The sequence below is a fragment of the Callospermophilus lateralis genome, chromosome 6 (genome assembly GCF_048772815.1).
Source record: "Callospermophilus lateralis isolate mCalLat2 chromosome 6, mCalLat2.hap1, whole genome shotgun sequence".
In the NCBI taxonomy this organism is placed as follows: Eukaryota; Metazoa; Chordata; class Mammalia; order Rodentia; family Sciuridae; genus Callospermophilus; species Callospermophilus lateralis.
This window is the reverse complement of record NC_135310.1, coordinates 159675527-159690651: the sequence shown is the minus strand read 5'-3', so window position 1 is coordinate 159690651 and position 15125 is coordinate 159675527. Positions and strand designations below refer to the sequence as shown.

Sequence of the window (15125 nt, the reverse complement as noted above, 5' to 3'; positions counted from 1 at the left end):
CCGTGAAGTGATCATGTTTTCCTGTCTGCAGCCGGAGGCTATTTTCCAAACATTTACCATGTGCCCCTTTTCCTTCTGCCCAACCTGTGGGGTGGACGAAGGGCAGAGTGTTCAGTCCACAAGACAGTATCTGAAACTTGACCATGACCAACATTTTTCTCTGGTCAAATGCGACCCTCTTCTGATAGTCCCATCTAAAAAATGCAAATCTTCCTGAGAACGGCAAAATAATTGCTCCCCCTTTTCTATCTAACCCCTGTCTTAATGAGCTGGTCTCCTCTGGATGAGGGCTGCGTGCTACTTGATTATAGTCTAGAATGGAATGATATTAGCTACTCAGATCACAGCTTCACTTTTAACCCGTGGATTCCTAAACTTGATTGGCTTCTGGTCAGCCACCTCAGACAGGGCACAAGCACGTTTTAACCACTTCCCCCTGTGTGGTACTGGCAATTGGACCCAGGGGGGCTCTACTGCTGAGCTCCAACCCCAGCCCCTTTTGAGAGAGGGGCTCACTTAGTTGCTGAGGCTGGACTTGAACTTGTGATTCTCTTGCCTCGGCCTCAGCCTCCCAGGTCCCTGGGATTACAGGCATGCACCACTGCACCCAGCTATGTTTCAACTTGTTACAGTCAGGTTTTTAACTTGGAATGACAAGAATCTATAGTATTTAAAACTGATGGCTGGAGTGGGAGGACAGACACCAGCCCACTCACTCAGAGCTGCAATGAACGTGGGGAAGTGAGTAATAGGTGACTGTGGGCCCTCCCTACGGTTCCTCAAGCAACCCCGCTTGCAGGTGGGCTGCCACCTCCCGGGGGCAGTTCTAGGGAGGCTCCTAAAACCATAACAAGCAAACGCTCCCCTAGACTAATTCTGAGATTCCAGGCATCAATGGGAATCACTGCTGGTTGCTGCTCTATTACACAAGCCCAAATTCTCTACAAATCTTACCAGATTTTACGAGAAATAACTACGTGAAAATAGCAAAAGTTGTACATCTTGACTAAGCATGAAGTGTTGGACGTTCCGGAAATCCCTGCCTCTCTCCAGAGTGTGTGTGTGTGTGTGGGGGGGGGAGGGGGCGAAGGCATTTAATTAAACATTGCTAAGAAGACTATGTCTAAGTCAGGTGGTGCACACTCCTGCAATCCCGGCTGCTCAGAAGACCAAGGCCAGACTGGGCAACTGAGCCCAGGTCCTGTCTCAAAACCTAAAGGGGATGGAGCTCAGTGGTGGAGCACCTCTGGGTGCCCCACTAAGAAACGAAAGAAGCCGGTCACCTCTACAGCGCTCCATGCTGTTTGCTTCTTCTTATTCACTTTGCCACAGTGGGGACTGAACCAGGGCCCTTCGCTGCTAACCAACTCCAAGGCACTGAGCTCACCGTCAGCCCCAGGAACAGTAAGCGACCTAAAGCTCCCCACAGAGAGAAGCAAAGATGCCAGATATATGCGCGCCGTGCCCCGTGCTGCCTGGTTCAGGAATGGGCAAAGCTGGTCTGTCACCACACAGGGCAGCACAGCACCTTCTGTCAGCTGTGGAGGGCAGGGACGGCAACACGGGGCCCAGCTCTGCCAGCCCGGAGGGCTGTGGGCACCCCACTCCAGCCCAGGCAGGGTTCTGCAGGAGTGCGTGCCGTGCTCAACTGCACGAAGACCCACAGTCTGGGTCCTGGAAGGCTTGGTCCCTACAGTCGCTTTACTGGGAGGTGGTGGAACCTTCAGGAAGGGGGGGACGTGCCCTCAGAGGGAACATGGGACCCAGTCTCTTCCTCAGTGCTCCCTGACACGTGGTGGAGCAGCGCTCTCTGCCGTGATCTCCACCCTGACTGCCGCCTCACCACAGGTCCAAAGTCCAGGGGCCATTCAGGCACAGCCTGGAACCTCCAGACCTGTGAGCAGAACCCAACCGTTCTCTTTATGAGTTAATCATCTCGGATTTTTTGTTATAGCGATGGAACTTGTGTAACACACTTGGGATTTATGGACGTTTCTGAATGCACATGTTACTTCAAATAGAAAAGATATTAGATTTCCACTTTTAAATTTTGATAGGAGTTATCACCGCCCACTCATCAAATATTTTGTTATTTAGCAGAGCATATGCTATAATGATGTTGATTAAAAAAATAATATCCTTAAAGCCACATTCTTCTTTCAATCATTCTAAAAATATTTTTATATGACCAAAATCATTTCTGCTAAAATCTACCACTAAAACTCAAAAATTATATTCCAATTGATTTATTTTACTTCATTTTTTGAGAAGACGATAATTTTAAACTTTAATAGTCTTCTGCGTGTCAATCATTCATAGCAGCACACAATCCTGGAAATGCTCAAGCCAAAGAAGGGATAGGACAGAGCTTTACCCGGCCAGGGACACCACCCACCTTTTCATCCCAGAGTCCTAAACCCCTATATAAAAAGGGAGGTGCCCAGAAAGGACAGATAATCCAGCAATATTCTCTGGAAGTCATGAAACCAAAAAGGACTCACAGCGAAGCGCCTAAATTCAGATAAAAGTGAGAGTCAGGTTGGATAGTTCTGCTTTTGAAAAGCAGATCTAAAAGTAAACAGGATTAAAAGGACAGAAATAAAAGGCACAGATGATAGTCTAGCTAATGTATCTATTTTTCAAATTCCAGACAAGTCATTGGAAATACACAATGGCTACTTAAGAGCACATCTAATTAAAAACGTGGTACTCTATCCTAGAGAGAAATAGTGAATTATTTCATGACTTGTTTTACAAATCATATACCATAGGCCTTGGTGATAGTAAGATGAAGTGGTGCCAGGTTCTTATGTGTTACAAAAATCCAAAAGAGACTGTCTTTCTTGAAAGGTTTTCATTTCCTGGCAATTCATAAGTCATAAATGTATTTCTTCTTTAAAGAAACCCCTCTCCAATGCTAATGAAAGGGAATGCGTGATTCAGGGCAGCACAGCTCATTTATAATATCTATAATAAGAGGGTCAGAGGTGGGCTCAGTGGTAAAATACGCACTTTGCATGCACAAGGCCCTGGGTTCAACCTCTAGTACCAAAAATAATGAGAGAACTAAATTGATTGATGACATTTTTCTCTCCATCCTCCGGATTTAAACTAGAGTAAAAATATGTACTTTTGTCAGAAGAGAATCCCTTATATAAATCAAGTCACTGCATAACTCATTGAAAAGCAAACATTATTCGTGTTCAAGAGTGGCATGTTTTTATTTCTACATTACAGAATTTTTGCTTATAGGAACACTTCGGGTACCATTTTTCCACATTCTCTTTTTAGGGGTGCAGTCAGTACCTTACAGAGGGTGAGAAAACAATACTCTCGAATCAGTTAGACCTGGATTGAAATCAGGCTGGGAGACCTGGGGTGTCCCCCATTCATGTAACATCCATCTGTCAACAGGAGAAAAGGCCCAGAAGTCACACTGGGGTCCAGGCACGGAGAGCCCTTGCCCAGCACCCTGCACACACACCGGCTGGGTGAGTCCGGCTAACCTAGCAAGAACCATCAGGCCCCCCAGAGAATGCTCTGTGAGCAGACGCGGCCATGCATGCACACCTGGACCTGCCATGGCGCAGGCCACCCACACAGACCCTGAGTGACGTGGGGCTGGACAAGTGAGCTGCTGCCCTGGTCAAAGTTTCTCTGCACAGTTACATTCTGAGGAATTAAAAAAAGAACCAATGATCTCCACCAAAAAATGCCGACGTCCACAACAACCAGGCCGGGGAAGGCTGATGTGTTTATCCGAGGAAAGAGACGGGTGGGGGATCGCACAATCCCTAGAAAGGTGGCCAGTTCTTATTCCAAGGACCCCATTAGCAGAGCTCAGAGAGGGAAAAGAGATGTGAGTCTTGGAAATGTAAATCAAGAAAATAAAATGACCTTCCCTGTGTGTTCTGAAGTCCTTACGCAGTGACACCCAGCGCAACTGATGGCCAAGGAAACTGTCCTACAAAGAAAAGGCCAGGGGATGCGTTCTTGTGGCCAGAACTGCTCAATGCACACTTTTGCCCAAAATAAAGTAAAGGCATACTTTGGAGCTGTGAATGAAACACTGAATTTACTATTAAAAACTTATTTAGAGGTTTTACTGGATGAAATTACCTTTCTTGTGATTTTTTAAATATGTGTCAAAATTAGAAAAAAGATCCAATTTTAATTTTCCTCTTCAAAAAGAAACTATTATAGCTCCCTCTACTTTGAAGCATTTTTGCCTAATAAAAAAGTAATTATAAAATGTTTAGCATGGTAATTTGCTATCTGATGTTATTAACTTACAAACACTGGAAAATTAAATTTGACATTGCAAATTTAACCTCATTCATCATGTATGCACCTAAAAGCCTGTAATACCATACGACATTCTAACACTTGTATATTTTGGAATCATTATGACTCACACAGTAGAAAATAGTTTAAGATAGGTTCTTGTTGATTTGAAGCATCAATATTAAAAATATAACACGTTTCTGCCTTAGAGTTCTAGCAATATGATGTGGAGAAGCCAGTCTAAAACAGAATGACCACAAAACAAGGGCAGCAGAGGTATACTGCAAGGACACTCAACCATAGACAGACACTTCTTTCACTTGCTGATTGTATTTTGGATACATCACTTCAACTTAGTAAACCTCCTTTATGGTTCCTAAAAAAATACAGAATACACTGGTTTTAGGTTTCCTAAAAAAAGGTTCATAAGTAATAACTGTAAATCATAATCAGCGTGTGTCTATAATGCATTATGATGCGCACTCTTCATTCTGCTTGACTTTATGAAGTCACTTTTGAGAAAAATTTTGGATTACTTGAAATTTAGATTAGTAATAAAGTCATATAATTTCATTAAAGGATAATTCTTTTGGAAGAAGAGGAGGAGGGGGAGGAGGAAGAGGAGGGAGAGGAGGGAGAGGAGGAGGGGGAGGAGGAGGAGGAGGAGAGAGAGGGAGAGGAGGAGGGGGAGGAGGAGAGAGAGTAGGGGAGGAGGGAGAGGAGGAGGGAAAGAAGGAGGAGGGGAGAGGAGGGGAGGAGGAAGAGGAGGGAGAGGAGGAGGGAAAGAAGGGGGAGGGGGGAGAGGAGGAGAGGAGGAAGAGGAGGGAGAGGAGGAGGAGGAAGGAGAGGAGGAGGAGAAGAGAGAAGAGGAGGGAAAGAAGGGGGAGGGGGAAGGGGAGGGGAGGGAAAGAAGGGGGAGGGGGAAGGGGAGGGGAGGGGGAGGAGGAGGGGAGGAGGAGGGAAGGAGGAGAGGGAGGAAGGAGAGGAGGAGGGAGAGGAGGGGGGAAGGGGAGGAGGACAGTGTCTTTATCAGGTCTGACACTAAGTGCAAATAAGGGGGGAGGAGGGGGAGGAGGAGGGGGAGGAGGAGGGGAAGGAGGGAATGGAGGAGGGGAAGGAGGGAAAGGAGGAGGGGAAGGAGAGGAGGAGGGGAGGAGGAGGGAGAGGAGGAGGGGAGGAGGGGGAGTAGGAGGGAAGGAGGAGGGGGAGGACAGTGCTCTTTATCAGGTCTCACACTAAGTGCAAAACAAGGGGGAAGAGGGAGAGGAGGAGGGGAAGGAGGGGCCCTTACTCAACAAAGGAGGAGGGAGAGGAGGAGGAGGGAAGGAGGAGGAGGGGGAGAAGGGTGCTGTTTATCACAGAGGCTCCTCCAGAGAGAAGGCGGGTGGGAAGCAGGGGAGCAGTAGACATGGAGGAGCAGAGAAGTGGACATGGGGAGGTTCTGGACTTTGGAAATGGTTTTGGAGTGTCAAAAACTGAAGCCACAGAGAAGAGACCACAGGGAGTGGGCAGCACCCAGCGGAGGCCGAGGAGAGCGCCCGTGAACGGGCACAGGAGGGTGGAAAGACAGGGTCGGGACTCGGGGACCCTGGCAGGAAGAAGCACAGAAATGCTACTTGACGTCATCTCACTCTAAAGAGGAAATGAATCTCCGTCAACTTCACCACGGTATTTAAAACTGCACACTAGAATGCAGACTCAGTGAAACCAAACTCAATTTAAAGAAAATATGAACTGATTATGACCAGGTCTCACACTAAGAGCAAAACAATGACCACACCAAGAAGGAAAAGCAGAACTGACTCTCAGTCTCCTCCGTCCAGTGGAATGATTAATCTCCATCAAGTCTGTGACATGGGAAGAGGAAAGGCCCTTACTCAACAAAGCCAAAAAGCACCTGCACAGAAAACTTTCTGAGAACGAGGGTCAGGTTTCCCTTTCTGACCCCACCGACCCTCATCTACTGAAGCCTTCTTCCTCCACGTGAGCCCCAGCCTTCACCCTCCCTTAGTCTGACACTTTAGTTAGATATTAAAAGGTATTTGTGGTGGGAGGACCCTAAGATGGCCTCCGAGATTCCCACACTGGAAAGCACCTGCGATGGCACGAGACTGGCGCAAAAAAACGGGATTTCACCACCTCCATGACTCATGGGTTGATTCTGAATTCATCAACAGGGAAACTGCCCTGGTCAGCCTGCTGGTCTGGTGACCAGAGAGCTGTGCTCCAGCTGTGCCCCACGGGGAGAAGTGCCACACTGTGGGCAAGGCCCTGAGCCCGGTCTCCAGGGCTGGAAGTGGCCTCCATCAGCAGCAGAGAAAACAGTGCTGCAGCCCAAGGTAATAGACCTGCCACAACCAGGAACTCGGGAGGACCCTGCCACAGCAGCCACAGCCCCTCTGCCAACACACATTCAGCCTTGGGCAAGATGCCGGGCACAGAGCAGCCCCTAGACCCAGATCCCGCCCAGCCCAGAGACACTGGGATGACATTTCCACCTAGTTTTAAGCCACCCGACGTGTGATGATTGGTTATGCAGCAATAGGTAACTAATTAACTATTTTACCAACAATACTCTCCTTCTTTTTGTATCATTTAAAAAAAAGTTGATCAAATGATTAAATTGTAACATGAGCATTCTCACAAAAGGTAAGAACTAAAAGCAAAAACCCATCAACAGCATTTATAGCATAATTATAACTTAGCCTGATGCCCGTCTTTGTGGGAATAAAGCCCCTCTCCCCCCACGATGCGGCGTCCAGGGAACCCTGTCTGCCGCGGTACCTCTGTCCTCCAGGGGGTTGCCAGCAAGGTCGACCGTGTGGAGCCCTGAGTTGGGGTTATGTGCTAGAGCACTGGCCAGTTTTTGTGCAAAATCTCTGCAAGTAAACAAAACAGTGAGAGTAAATATCAGAGTAAATAAAGAGGATGTAAAACTGTTCATATGAAATATTTAAGAATGAAAATAGTGAAGTCTAAACAATAGAAACCCCCTTTACGCCATCAATCTGCACCTCACATGTGTGTTAACCCCACTAATGACTCATTAGAGAAAGCGCAGCCAGAATACGGCTCATCTCCAGTCACCAAAACATCACTCAAAAGCAAATAGAACACACACAATTGCCCTTTTAAAGAAAGACACATGCTTTATGATATTAATGGTACTACTTGGTCTTTTATCATTTCTTTTTTTTAAATCCTGGTTTCGACCTGCTTTTCATCAAAATTCCAGCGGCCACTCCGTTCTCATCTGCTGCAACACCCATGAATATAAAACTGGTTACTCTGATTATTGAGCTAAAGGCTACAATCCCTAGCTCTATATTTTACAAAACACAAACCACTCTCCACGTTGCATTCACCTGAAGTAACGTGCCAAGTGCCAGATGACAAAACCCAACGCTTGTCACAGGCTACAGGGCGTCTTCGTCCTCACGGTCTATGCTCTGAACCGGAAGGCCTGGTGTGACCCCCCACCGCTAGGTGAAGGCCGCGTAAGGGTCAACAGGAGGGGACAAAAGTGACTGAACCAGCCAAGCAGAGGAGGAAAGCCTCAGGAGACACGGAGCCTCGTCACCACTGCAAACGACCATAATCCTAGGAGTGGCAGCGGCCCCCACCACATGGCAGGCCCTGTCCTGTGCTCTGCGTGTCCCCTCACCCACCCTCGCCTCTGCCACTCTGCAAGGAAGGCACCTCTGTCACCCTTTCCCAGAGCAAAGCACCTGAGTTGCAGAGAGCCAGGGGACTGCCAAGGACGAGGTTCTCGGTCAAGGTCCGCACTGCTGACCACCAGCCCTGGCTCCCCACAAACAGCAAGCAACGCTCATACAGTAAAGGCCACGTCCTGGCCCTCGTGACAGAGAGGGCAGCACGGGATTGCTTTTTTGTTTTTTGTTTTTTCCAGCAGGGAGAACTAAACACATGCAGAGGCCGGAGTTCTAAGATCTACGCGATGATTAAAAGAGTGAACGCCACCGAGTCTTAACGCCACACGTTCACACCTTCAGGAAAATACTCACGTTCGAAGTCCAGCGTTTTCCAACACCAGTTCTTCCAGCCGACTGGACCGACTCACCACCCTTAGGATCTGTTCGCAGACATCAGCAGACTGTAACGGAAACGTTCGTTGACCATCCCGTGAGTCGAAAGAAAGCCACCTCACTGTTACAAAGCAGTGTCATGCGAAGTCTAGAGCGAACAGAACACTCGCCCACGAACCCAGCCACTCAACAGCTCCTGAAGTGCACCTACCACTCACACTGTCACAAGGACCGTGAGGACACAGTGACATAAAGGACAGAGCGCACCCGTGACAAGGGTGAGCAACGACAGTGAACGTCAACACACCCCACTCCTGTGTCGAACGCGTGGTCCTGGCGTGTCGACAGCCCCCACTTCTATTGAAACTCAATCAACATGTGGTAGCGGGTGGGGCTTTGGGAGGTGACTAGTCGTGAGGGTGCAGCCCTCATGAACAGAATCACTGCCCTGAGAAAAGAGCACCCAGGGAGCTGCCTGCCCTCCCACCACGTGGAGACACAGCTGCAGGGGCCACCACCAGCCAGAACGCAGGCCCCAGGAGACTCTGGATCTTCCGCTGCCTTAATTACAGACTCCCCAGCCTCCGAAACTATGACCAATAAGCTCCTCTTGTTTATAAGCTACCCAGTCTATGGTGTTTTGCTACAGGCAGTCCCAACAGGCTAAGACAAAGAGAATACACAACTAAGGTAAGATGATAAAGAGGCCATCTTGGTAGTGTACAAGAACCCTTAGGCCCATGTCACCCAAGCTTGGGAACACCCAAAGGGCTTCCCAAAGATGCTGAGGTGCAGAGCCGAGAGCTGAAGGCCCCGGCTAGTGAGGGGTCAGTGACATGACACGTCCTCTGGAGCTCTCCAGGGGACAGGCCCTGCGCTGAGCCCTTCAGGAGCGTTTCATGATGAACTGTAGGTAAGAGAGCTAAGTGGAAAGGTGTCACACATTTTAACCGGGAGCTTGATGAGCACGTGGTAGCTGGTATCGTGACGCGGCCACCATACTGTAACTGGGGAGGGGGGAAGAGCCCAACGTCAGGAAAGAGTTAAACCCTCGCCTGTGTGTCCATGCGTTTTCAAGACATTTTACAACTATCTGATAATCATACCTGTGGAAAGAGAAGCGGTTAGGATGTAATGTTAGAAGAAAATGCAAAAAGAGAATGAACAAGATTGCAACTAAGTCCAGCCCTGGTGCTCCGCAGGCTGAGCAGGCCCCCAAGCTCTCCCAGCAGCCTCGGCAACTCAGTGAGACCCTGTCTCTAAATGAAATATAAAAAAGGATTGGGGATGTGACTCAGTGGTTAGGAGCCCATGGGTTCAATCTGCCCCAAAGAAAGATTACTATTAAAATGAGGAATATGTAACAATATCGCGGGGGAGCTATGAACCCTGAAAAAGCATATCATAGAGAGAGAATGGTACCTGATTCTTTCTTTTAAATTTTTATGTATGTCTTATATTTATTTATATAGATTCTGCCTTATTCCAAAACTAAAGGTAGCATGTGACCTTCATGTTTAAATATAGAAAAGTTATTTTTTCAAATACTAAGAGTTATTTTAAAAGCTCATTACCACCTAGGGTCTACTTAAATCCTTTGTGCATTAATAAGAGAAAGCACATTGTGTGAGCCCGGGAACACAACAATCAAAGCACTTTCTTGCCTTAAAATACCACATAAAATATTAACAGTCCTCTGACTTATCAGATCACGAATGCCCAGCTGGACTGACCACTCTGGGACGGAGTCTGACAGGCCCTGCGCCACACGTTTCCAGTCAAGCCTCACCTGGAGACCCCAAGTCCCCGCATATATGCTCTCACACTTCCACTCAGTCCACAGTGCCTCTCTCCACCATTCCCGGGCTTCTAATGTGTCCTCATGGGCAGATGAAGAGAAAATTTAATTCTAGCCAACCTGATACTCGCAGCGTGCATTATGCTGACAGTGGTGCTTTCTGACGGTGGCCCCGACCAGCTAGACTGACTCACGAGGCACACCTGAGGCAGCTGGTCATCTGTGCTGTCCAGGCAGAAAGGGGTGGCCTGGGCCATGCATTTGCAGGGATCCTCCTTCTCTAAGTGGTGCCTCTTCCGAGCTACCTCACAGAGCATCAGGAAGGATAATTCACCAAAGCCAGGCTTTCAAGATTTACACATTGGTTATAAATACAGTGATACAAGTTTATTACAGAGAGTGCAGGAAAGTGTCCAACTTCTCCTTAAGACACCAGCACGGGAGGGTTGTGACAAGTCATCCTTGACTACACTAATCCGGCTCACTTTTACTGAGCATCACTCCATGAAAAGCATCTACAATGAGGAATAGAGAGGAAACGTTTTAGAGCCGTGCACACACACCTGGCCCCGAGCAGAACATGACAACAGCCACAGTTCTCTCAAACGTCTCCTGCATGCTCAGCCCTGGCTCAGAAAAAAACTATTAAAAAATAAATAAATTCAGCGGCTAAGAGCTTGCATTTAATTAAAAATCAAATGCATAGAACAAAAAACTAGGATCAAGGTAAGGCCATAAATGAACTAGTACAAAATAATAAATATGGAACTTTAGGGCTGAAAGGAACCATGTGCATTACCTGCTACAGTCATATCATCTTTAAAGACTTTCAAAACGATGCAAGGACCTGCCTGAGTTACCAAACTGAGAAAGTTGAGGCAGACGGTAATTCACCACTCTTTTAACAAATCAAGAATGTTGGACAGGAATACATACGACCCTCATCGCATATTTGGATTCTTTTAAATCCTCTATTCAGATTAGTGCTGCTAATTTGCTTCATAAAATCAGCATGGAGCATGTAAGTCATATTTTACGTGAAGTACCTTAGCACAGAAACCCTTGTATTAAATCTTAATGATCCAGGTAGCCCATGTAACTTCAGAGAAAACCACTTATTTTTTTCTCTGCATTTCAAGTTTTAAAAAATCCAAAAACCAACGTACTTCTTTGTGTTATCCTTTCCTTCAAATAAAATCCATGTTAAAATGTGCTCTGAGATTGCCCACCACAGTACCAATGGAGAACAAAGCATCCCTTCCTTTTATTTTTGGGTGAAAAACATAAGGAATTTTCTTTTCAAGACTTGAACAGCGATATCCACAAAGATCACTTTTTATTTTAAAATATCAAATGTTGAAAATATGTGCACGCATTAGTTTCTGATTAAGTCTTAGTTCCTGGGAGAGTGGTACCGGCCGCCTCCCATCCTGCCAGCCGCCTCCCATCCTGCGGCGTGGCTTCCTCCATCCCAGGATCCCAGGAAGCACACAGCACTGCTCGCTTTGCTTCACCAGCACCCAACAGACCTGGCACACTACACACTCTGGCAGCTGAAGGGCAGGGGGTACCGGTGCCAAGGGCCTGGACATGCTCCTGTACCACTGAAATGGGACGGTTTCCCTAAGCAGGAGGATAGCTGTGGGAACAGGATAGTTCTCTTTAGAACTCTTAGGGTCATGAGCACCTGACTTTAGCAAGCTCCTGTTCCCTTTGATCCCACGACTCTTGGGCTGACCTCACTCCACCAATGCGCCTCTTTCCCTCCTGTAAGGTCCACTGGTTCAGTCCTGGGAACGGCCCCACCCAGCAGGCAGCAAATAAGAGGCTTCTTCCTAGGTTTCTTCTGGGGGCTACCTGCTGTTCCCTGAGGGATCCCTGGCCCTGCTCCTGGCTCTCAGCTCCATCCTCCGGGTTCAGCCACTAGAGCAGCCCAGAGGATACAATTCCCACAGTCCCTACCCGACCCGAGCTCCTTTCTCGGCCTCTTTGCTGGTATAGGTGTGACAATAAGAGCCACAGCTATGAAATGCCTATAACCCGCCAGGGACTGGGTACAAGTTCTCCACCCATCACTGACTCATCTCCACAACCCGCAAATTAGTTTCGTGGCCTATATCCTCTCATCCATTGATTCACTGAACTTATTCGATATCCATTAACCCAATTTTTACCAAGTAGCAACTACTAAGCCGTGCACTTGATAAACACAGGGTAGAGATGAGCAAGACATGAGCTCATACCTGCTCGCAGTCATAGGTAAGCAGGAAGCTGGGGCAACTTCTCCAAGGTCACACAGGCGGGGAAGAGTTAACTGAGACTCAGATTCTGATGCCAGCCACACTTTTGTCCTAAGGCCCCAAAGGAGTTCAGCTTAAAGACTCACACCTGCCCTAATCCTGGTAAATTCAGGGAATGAAGTGGCCCCCTAGTAACCAATCTCCACCCTCCTCTTCTGTAGATCCACATTTCAACTCAAAATCTATCTTTTCATTATGAAAATCTTAAACCTCCAGATTCTATGGCCTCTGAAATCTGGAGGCGTTGAAATGGGAACCTACAATAAAACAATATCTAAATTATTTCTCATTATAAACTGAGGCATCAGGAAGCTGCCTGGTATCTGTCCATAAACTACGCTAAACGTGCACGATCCCCAACCGAGCATCCCATTCCCACAGGAAAACAGACAAATATTTCTCTCCCCATCTCTTGAGAAAACTAACAAGATTTCACTCCAATTTCATTCTGCTTACATATAAATTTGCCAGAAAAGGCATATAAAAATGAATACTGACTAGCATAACTAACCAGACCAACTTACCTCTTCACAGTTCCTGAAATCCTTTTGTTTGTTTGTTTGGTGGGGGGAGTACCAGGGACTGAACCCAGGGGCACTCAACCACTGAGCCTCAACCCCAGCCCTATTTTGTATTTTATTTAGAGACAGGGTCTCACTGAGTTGCTTAGCACCTCACTTTTGCTAAGGCTGGCTTTGAACTTATGATCCTCCTCACGAGTTGCCTCAGCCTCCCGAGCCACTGAGATTATAGGCATGTGCCACTGCACCTGGCCTCCTGAAATCCTTTTTAAGGGCAACTTTATGTAGAGGAAATATAGGACAGGAGCATCGAATTCACTATTTGCAGCTGTGCTGATGTAACGTCAACAGTTTTTGCCGACCGAATGAGTAAGTACCGAACGCTACACTAAGTGTGTCTTTCTGTTCATGAGGAAGGACGTCTCTGAAGCATCTCCATTACAAACTTTACAAAATGGTATGCAAATCCCTTACAGGAAAATATCTACTCAAGAAATAAAATGTATGCAGTTTACCAACATGAGAGGAAAAAAATTTTTTACACAATTACTAGATTTTTTTAAAATATTTTTTTTTAGTTGTTGTTGGACACAGTACCTTTATTTATTTATTTTATGGTGCTGAGGATCAAACCCAGCGCCTTGCGTGTGCTAGGCAAGGACTCTACCGCTGAGCCACAATCCCAGCCCCACAACTATGAGGTTTTTGAAACTCAGCAAAGTCAAGCAACATTCCCACGTTCAGTTACTCACCAGTCTTAGATCCTTGGAAGACAGCTTGGTGAACCACTGATTGTACTCCAGAGCAGCAACGATGGGGATGAGGTCCCTGGAAGGCAGGCAGGCAGTGCATGAAGGACCCGCACAGCCCACCCGGCCGGCCCGGGCAAGAGCCCACAGCACCCACGGCATGAGAATTCCTGATACCCAGAAACGGGACGTCCAGCCCACACTGTTTTGGCCACTGTACAACAATCTATTCTCCGCGGCATCTTCATCACGATGCCCGCAGGACTCCCAAAGCTGGAGTGAACCCCCTCCAGGGACCGACCGAGTGCCACTAAAGGAAGTGAGGTGGGCAGCATTTATCTGGAGGGCTTCCTCGTTCTGAAAGGAGTCACGGGTCTAACTCTGCACTGTCTTATTTCCTTAGCCTGCTCCTTCACGTGCATCCCGCCTTCTCTGGGAGGAGGACTGTGAGGAGTCCACAGGCGAGGACCGGCCCCTCCTGGCAGCAGGGGCTTCCCAGCGCAGAGTGACCATCTGCAACCACTGGGGAGTCTTCTCAGCTCTTGGGGGGACCTCCTCCGTGTGGTCCAGGCATGACCCTGTCTGAAGCTCTCCACCAGGAGGAGGTCACACCTCCCTAGCCGCAGCCCCCACGGCACATCCCTCCCTCACAATCCAGACGGAGCCTGACAGTGCCGCTCATCGACACACCGTGCAGTGTGGCAGCCGCAGACATCCACTCGTGCTGGGCTCGGCACGAGGACGGACATGCCACTGGGGTCGCCGTGACACTGTCACAACTGGATGGGGGTCACGTCTTCAAGGAGAGGCCCCAGCCAATGTCTTCACCTGAGCAGGGACATCTGGTCACCCTGCTGGCGTCCCTCTCGAGCGTTTAGCTCATTCCATCTCACATTCAATTCGTCCCTTAAGCACGGTCTCCTAGCACCTCAGACTCTGGGTTCTTTGAAAACCAAGTGTCTGCTCTGGTTCTGTGGCTTCAGTGCAGCCACACACTTCATCCTCAGAGCACGCCACGTAGCAGACACTCAGGTTTTCACTGATAGAAAAGAAGGTGGAAAGTGGGAGGAGCATAAAGTGATGCTTTCTGCAACTTCGCTGCCGAGTCCTTCCCGCTCACACCGCGAAACTCCCTGAGGAGGTGCCCCACTTAGTTTCACAGATAAAGAGACACACGGGAGACGAGGCCAGAGACAGGAGGTGGACCTCAACCCAGATGCGAAAGTGCCACGTGTGTAAGGTCACGGGACACGTTCCAGAGAGAGGACGTGAGCATGCACAGGTGGAAGAAGAAAACCAGCAAGAGGATGAGCAGCCCTGGCACGTCTCCTGAGCCCCGAGGAGAGACAGTGACCCGAGGCACAGACTCCAGGCCTGCAAAGAAGCAGAACCCAGACCAAGGCCTGACCCGTCCAAGGTCAGAGCTG

General features: G+C 48.1%; 1 protein-coding gene across 3 annotated transcripts in view; it reads right to left on the bottom strand.

Annotated features, from left to right (window-relative positions):
* The window catches only part of Carmil1 (capping protein regulator and myosin 1 linker 1), a 252454-nt gene that overhangs the window by 100285 nt on the left and 137044 nt on the right, over window positions 1–15125 (bottom strand). For all 3 annotated transcript variants that reach the window (XM_077109704.1, XM_077109705.1, XM_077109706.1), the window contains 3 exons: window positions 13702–13777; window positions 8310–8398; window positions 7069–7163 (listed from right to left, as the gene is read on the bottom strand). In XM_077109704.1, coding sequence (XP_076965819.1) covers window positions 7069–7163; window positions 8310–8398; window positions 13702–13777 — 260 coding nt within the window. The remainder of the gene's footprint in view (window positions 1–7068; window positions 7164–8309; window positions 8399–13701; window positions 13778–15125) is intronic.